Here is a 7,500-nt window from a genome sequence, read left to right on the forward strand (position 1 = left end):
GAGAGTCGTGTGTTGACCATACGCCTCAGCCCAGTAGGACCTGACATCTCGGCATTACAGCATATCACATCTAGAGCAGTACACAGTCAAGCATGATGCTCTGATGAGGGAAGAGTGAGGAGTGTTGATGTGGGAGGGAGGGAGGGGTTGGATGAGGACGGTGCAGGAGGGAAGTTGGGAGATGATCTAAATCCGCTCTGCAGGGCAGCTTACAATCCCAGGGAGCACAGCTGAAAGTGCTGACGGAAGAGAACAGGGGGCTGAGCGCCATGGAAGGATCCGGAAGACAGGGCACTGAGCCAAAGGAGGGGAGGGGAGGGGGTGGTGGGGATGGGGGTAGATTAGTCACTCCTTCATTATCAGACGTGGAGAGAGACCACAACGCTTCCCCTCTTTTCATTTCTCCTCTTTTCCCTTCTCTCTCTCTCTCTCTCTATCTCTCTTTCTCTACTTCAGTGAAAGTGAACAGTAAGGGGTCGACTCTCGACAGAAGTTGTCCTTGTGGGAGAGTACAGTATGTGGGAAGGTTTCTTTGATGACCAACGTCAGAGACTCCCCCCTCCCTTTTAGCAGAGAGGAGAGCATAATTTATGTACTGAATGACATTCAGGAAACTTCATGAATTGATTATTATGACAGCCCCAGCTGTTTCAATGATAATAGCAAATCCAACGTCCACAGCATATCCGTGCCAGGATCAGACTCTGAAACGGATCGGGCCCAGTTGTGGCTTGGTTCTGCATCAGAACAGGACTTGACCCAACCCCGAGACTGATGCTATCCTGGCTGGATTAACAGGCAACGGAGAAACTTGTTACCTGAGGTGATTTTGCCTCTAATTGCATCCAAGGGGCCATTCTGGATCTATATCAGACTCTCTGGCCTTCAGTGGACAAAACACATTCATCATTTTCACTGTTCAATGCGTCCTCCCTCTATGCACTGAAAAGCCCTTAATGGATGTGATACGCATCACAATACGTTCAAATGACGAACCATTTCTGTGTAGCATTTGGAATAGTTCACTAAAATGTGCAAAATAATAAGGCAGTAAGTAGCAGGAAATAATGCATACAGCAGAACTTCCAGAACTCCTCGACTCGCCTGCCGACCTTCCAGCCAACTCAGCTCATGTAAAAATCACACGTGCTGCTTTTCGCTTGGGTAGTGTTGACGGAAGATTGGCATACTGGTGTGTGCCTGTCTGTGAGTGCACCTGTGTGTGTGTGTGTGTGTGTGTGTGTTGTGTATGTGTCTTTCTGTGAGTGCACCTGTGTGTGTGTGTACTTCGGCCTGCATGTGTGTGTGTTGTGCATGTGTCTGTCTGTGACTGCACCTGTTTGTGTATGTGTGTGTGTGTGTGTGCCTGTGAGTGTACCTGTGTGTGTGTGTGTGTGTGTGTGCATGTGTGTGTGTGTGTGTGTGTGTGTGTGTGTGTGTCTATGTGTGTGCCTGTGAGTGTACCTGTGTGTGTGTGTGTGTGTGTGTGTGTGTGTGTGTTTGCGCTCCAATGCCCCAGTGGAGTTAATGAGACGCACACTCCCAGCCTCCACCAGCCCCAGCCAGCAGTGAGGCAGCGTCTCATACATAATGTAGCAAAGAGGAGCCTGGCCATGCCAGCCCAGTTAATGAGCGCAGCTCCAGCTGACTCAAATGAGAAGGGCCAGCCAGCCAGATTCAGGGGTGTGGATGTCAGGCACAGAAAAGACAAACACTGGCCTTCCCAGCTTCTCTCCCTATAGGGTTAATTAGATCCACCCTGCTGGAGGCCATTCTGGCTCAATTTTACTCCTTTCCCTACACTGCGTTGATACTCAGAGCCGTGCTGCCATTCTGGCTCTAACAGTAGTGGCTTCCACTGGCCACTGTTGAAGCACCACAGGCTATTCTGGCTCCACCTCTTAGGTGGCTTTGTGTTTGAAATTACTTTATCTTCTTGCCCCCCTACCGTCTCTCAGTTGCCTATTCCAAATCCAGACTACAGACATTCTGGCTTCAAGGGATTTTTGATGGGTTTGTAGGGCAGTGTACGTTTTTTTTAGATCTTCACCTTCCAGGGTAACATAATTTCAACTAGCTGAAGTTCAATGCTGAAGACTTCACATCTCACCTCCATCTCTCCCTCTCTTTCACCTGTTCTCTGGGTTTCTCAACCCTCTCTGTGATACTCTTGTCACAATCCTGCCCAGCACCTGCAGATCCTGGTCCATGTTTTGACTGACAGGTTGCTGAACCTATCACCTGTTTGCTACTCACCTCATCAGCGTCAGCATTTAAACCCTGCCAAGACTTTCTCATCCCTCTGATTCTCTGTAGCCTCAAGTCAAGTTCATGGTTTGACCTGTTTATTTCCTGCCTGGCCTCTGTCTTGTTTTGCTGTGTTTTGTTTTATCCTATTGGCTGGACTTCAAACTGTGTGAGCCTTTGTATTTGGATCTTTTGCCCTGTTGGACTGTTTGCTAGTTTTGACTCATGCCCTTTTTTTTGTGATCTTTGTAATGTCCTGTTCCTCTGTACCTCTGCCGGTTTCACCGCCTGCCTGTTTGATGGTTTTTGTTCTGTTTTTGGTTCTTCCCCGTCTGCCTGCCTGTCTGGTTATCTGACTCTGTTCAGCAGACACTGAACCCCTCTTTCAGGAGGGCACCTCTGACATTGATTGTAAGCTTGCAGCAATTTCTTTAATTGAAAGGACACCTTCATCCAAGTCCAGGCTTATATGGGGAATCCAGGATAGCTAATTTATTGGCTTATTTGCCTCAGAGACTGCTAAACTGTAGAGAAGCCTGCAGGCCCTCCATGATTTACAGTGGCACCCAAGCTAAGCCTACCGGAGAGGTTCCACCTCCATTGCCGGCCCTGTCTGTCTGTCTGTCTGTCTGTCTGTCTGTCTGTCTGTCTGTCTGTCTGTCTGTCTGTCTGTCCTGCCGGCGGGCCTCACGTGGCAATTACAGTACCACACCAAAGGTCATGGTGGGCAACAGATAAACGACTGTCCAAATCCTGGAGGATGCTCTCGGTTTTTCAAATCCATAGATGTAACCATGCATGCATGTGTTTGTGTGAAAATAAGTTGTATCTCTGTTCTGGCCATTCCAGAAAGGCTCACTGAAGGAGTACCTCTATTTGCTACGGTTGATATCAAATCCTCACCCCAGATGAGACTGACACCAAGGCTCATCTCAAAAATAGACAGGGGCAGAAAAAGAGCATCAGATGAAGCAAGAGTCAAAGGTTTCATTGTCCTCCTGTTTCTTTCTAGTATATCTCTTTTCTCCATTATTCTCTCTCTCCATCTCCACAAACATAACTATGCTTAATGCCAGCAACAATCGTAGCTGAAAGCCTTTTAATGAGACATACCCTAATTTCTGAGAATTAACAGAGTGAAAAATGGAGAGGAAAGAAGAAACTGAGAGAGGAGGTAAAGTGAAAAGGGGAGTCTAGTGGAGCGTAATAAGGAGCCATGTTTTAACATGGAATTAGGGAGGGTGCCGTGATTTAAATGATGGTGATCAGTGCCACCCGCCCGGCTGGATCCATGGAGATGGGTATTAGAGAACACAGAACCAGCAGCGGAACCGCATATCTGAGGCGCGGTGTACTGTGTGGAACACATCACTACTGAGGGCTGAAGCTTTGATATTAAACTTTCTTTCATTCTCCTTCCCCTTTCATTCTGTCTCTCTTTGTTGAACAAATGCTCTTGTGGAACATCCTGTGAAAGGACTGACATATACACACACACAGGCGCACACATACACACACACACACACTCACACACACACACACACACTCATAAACTCACACAGCATTATGCTAGTCCCCAACAGAACAACTCTCAGTTGTGCAAATATACAGTTGCAAACTGCTTTGTCATGTATATCAGCATGGACTCTCACGGCGCCATTGGACACAATTCATTTTGCATACAGTAATGTCACCGAATACTGCAGTAGAGCTGCAGCTCGCCAAAACCTTTTCTGTGGGTTTAGGATGATGATGTGACATGCTCAATAGCCCACAATTGCCAAGCACACATTCATCACCATCACCTTACCATGACCTATACAGGATGGGAACGGTTGCAAAACCTTTCCGTTGGTCAGGATGCTGAACCGAATAAAACACGGAATGCAGGGAATCCACGGAATGCAAGTTTGCTTCTGATTCATCTCACAGAGAGCAGCACTCAACACTCCAAACCGGCCCTCTCTCTCAAATAGCCCCTGCTGTTATGCTCTTCTTTGCTCAAAACTGTTTGTCTGCACTCAGCTACACTGTTGCTTGCACAAATGTCCAGTGCTTCAGTTTGAGTCCTCTTAGCCTGTATTGTTAGCTAACATGTTAACACGTTAGGCCTATATTTCGTAGAAAACCCAGAATCTGAACAAATCCGAACAGTGCCCAGAAGGGTAGTATTTCTTTTGACGATTATGTTAGAACTTTGTTTTCATGATGGTGAATTGGTAAATCACCAATAGCACTTGGATATTGTGCTGTAAAGTCAGATGTTAACAAAACGGTGTCTAACACTTGTCTATGTCATTGTGTCTATTATATTATTTTGGTAAATATATACTTTAACCTCAATAACAGTAACTTTAGTAGGTGCTCAGTGTGCCATTCTGCAAATTGCCCGGTTTCTAACACGCCTTCTGTGCCACAGTTCATGCTCACTATCTGTTCATTTTGAGGTAGTTAGCTTGTTACTTTGTGTCCCGTTGAATACCATCAGAGTTTACAGAACAATATCCATAAGAAAGCAAATCAAATCTAAAATAAATATCAAGTCAAATGACATTTATCAGTGACACGAGTCAGCAGAACATTGTTTGGGCAAATAGAACTGCCCCAGAAGTGTTACTGGTTGTTGGCAAGAGCAGCACAAGGACTCAAACGGGAGCACAGGGCGTGTGTGTAGAGTATAGTAACAGAAGCAAAATCTGAACGTCAAAGGAATAAATAATGCTCTCAAATTGAAAGACCACATTCTTGATTAAAGAAAAACTCCATAAAAAGGCTGGTTTGCTGATATACCGATGAATACACTTCTTGGACGCCACTGATGCCTATTTGAAAACCTAATTCCACATCAAAATGAGCGTATTGAGCAGGGAGCACTCACCTCCATCATCGATCTTCCACCTCCCTGGTGCCGAGTGGCTTTTGGTTCCTGGTTCCTCATGCCTCCCAACGCGGGCCTTTGTGTCTGTGAAGCAAAACAGTAACTTTCAGAAGCTGGCAAAGTTCCCCACGGGGCCCAGACTGGGCCGCAGGACTTCATTTCCTGCGTTCCACAGTCAGCACTCTAAATCAGAACCTCTTGGGAAGGAGAGATGGACACTTTGTGGTTCTGAGAGGGTTTTTGACACTGGGCCAGGAACTTCACCAGCCCACAGCGGTCAACTGAAACGCCAACAAAACCACATCAAACTTTTTCGGCTGAATTGCCGTACATTCACACACATTTTACTTACACACATTTCTAAATACATACATTAAATGGTTACAATTTGGTTAGATGCACTAACAATCATACACACTCATACATAGGCACACACACAAGAGAGAGGGAGAGAGGGAGCGAGAGAGAGAGAGAGAGAGAGCGAGAGAGAGAGAGAGAGAGAGAGCGAGAGAGAGAGGAGAAGCCTTGAGGGAGAGACTAGCATAGCGTACGTGCTCCACGCGTCGTGTTGGTGGAAATGGCATTAACGACTTATGGTGATTTAATCTCCTAATTCATTCAGCCGGGATATTTATTACGCCGTGAGTTTTTATGAGGCGCTGACAGACTTTGCTTTATTCTCCCTTCTCCAGCCGGCCCCCTGGGAGCACACAGAGAGCCCCGACCGATTTATGGGCCACCCACCACCAGCCTCCGCTGCAGACACGCTGGCCATCTGAGACCGCAGAGAGAAAGAGAGAGGGAGGGAGAGATAGAGATAGAGAGAGATAAAGAGAGAGAGAGAGAGAGAGAGAGAGAGAGAGAAAGAGAGAGGGAGGGAGAGAGAGAGATAGAGAGAGAGAGAAAGAGAGAGGGAGGGAGAGAAAGAGAGAAAGAGAGAGAGAGAGAGAAAGAGAGAGAAAGAATCAGGAGGGGTGGGGTAGAGGGAGAGACAGACAAACGGACAGGCAAAAGATAGAGGGACAACCAGAAAGAGGGGTGATACAGTGACAGGAGAAAGAGAGAGATCTCAGATCACAGATCTCAGAGAAAGGGATCAGAGAGGATAGATGGAAGGAGGGAGGTACAGGCCAACTCAGTCAGAGGGAAGGAGAGAGGGTTGAAGTCAGATACAGAGAGAAGTGAAACAGAGGGAGAGCTGGAGAGAGGTGGACTCACTGGAGCCGGCATAAAGGAAGTGGGTTCATGTGTGTGCAAGGAGATTGCAAGAAAGAATGGGAGAGCCAGAAACAGAGACAGAAAAGAAAGGAAGAATGGGAGAGCCAGAAGGAGAGATAGAGAAGAAAGAATGAATTGGAGAGCCGTAAAAAAGAGATAGAGAAGAAAGAAAAAGAATAAAGGAAAAGAAAGAGTATGAGACCGAGCTGAGCTGAGCTGATTTATGCGAGTCAAGAAAGCAGAGAGGACATTACATTGAACGGTGGATAGAGGTAGAAGAACAGAGGCAGCAGAAAGAGTAAGAGCTCTCTTCATTGCCCTTTCTCTTTTCTCCTGTCTGCCTATACTCTTTCCCCTCTCCTCTGTAATCTCTCTCTTTCTCTCCCTCTCTCATGTCCTCAGCTGTCACTCATTTAGCCTGCACTGGGATGGGGGCCAGAAGCCTGCTGCAGTGCCAGTGCCAGTGCCAGAGCAGAGCAGGATAGACAGAACGAGAGAGAGGGAGAGAGGGAGAGAGGGAGGGAGAGAGGGAGGGAGGGAGGGAGGGGGAAAAGAACAAAAACTCAAACCAATTTCTAAAAACGTTTGCTCATTCTGATCTGCCCCAGCGGCAAGCTGGGCGTGTGGAGGGAGCGAGGCGTGTGTGTGTGTGTTTGTGTGCGTGTGTGTGTGTGTGTGTGTGTGTGTGTGTGTGTGTGTGTGTGTGTGTGTGTGTGTGCGTGAGTGAGTGTGTGTGTTTGTGTGTGCGTGTGTGTGTGTGTGTATTTGTGTGTGTTTGTGTGTGTGTTTGTGTGTGTGTGTGTGTGTGTGTGTATTTGTTCGGTATGTGTGTGTGAGTGAGTGATTGTTAGTGTGCATGTGTATGTGTGAGTGAGTGATTGTTAGTGTGTGTGTGTGTGTGTGTGTGTGTGTATGGGGGAAGGCTGTGTCTGACAAACCCCAACAGTAGAGCCGAGCGAGAGCAATCAGCATTTATCTGATCTGCCACCACCTGCACTTCTTCTGTGTGCCTTTAAAGTTGGGGAGAAAAAGTGCCCGTGCGGGCGCAATGGAGTTGTCCAGAATCGATTTTGTGGTTAATTTTAGATTTGGGGTCTACTCGCTCATTTGTTTGTTTTGTTTGTGTGAGTGTGTGTATGTGCAAAGTTTTCTGCTTG

General features: G+C 47.0%; 1 protein-coding gene across 3 annotated transcripts in view; it reads right to left on the minus strand.

The window, feature by feature from the left end:
• spock1 (SPARC (osteonectin), cwcv and kazal like domains proteoglycan 1) overlaps positions 1-7,500 on the minus strand; it is a 204,303-nt gene that overhangs the window by 89,377 nt on the left and 107,426 nt on the right. For all 3 annotated transcript variants that reach the window (XM_031587173.2, XM_031587174.2, XM_031587172.2), the window contains one exon: positions 5,126-5,209. In XM_031587173.2, coding sequence (XP_031443033.1) covers positions 5,126-5,209 — 84 coding nt within the window. The remainder of the gene's footprint in view (positions 1-5,125; positions 5,210-7,500) is intronic.

The sequence above is a fragment of the Clupea harengus genome, chromosome 20 (genome assembly GCF_900700415.2).
Source record: "Clupea harengus chromosome 20, Ch_v2.0.2, whole genome shotgun sequence".
Taxonomy (NCBI): domain Eukaryota; kingdom Metazoa; phylum Chordata; class Actinopteri; order Clupeiformes; family Clupeidae; genus Clupea; species Clupea harengus.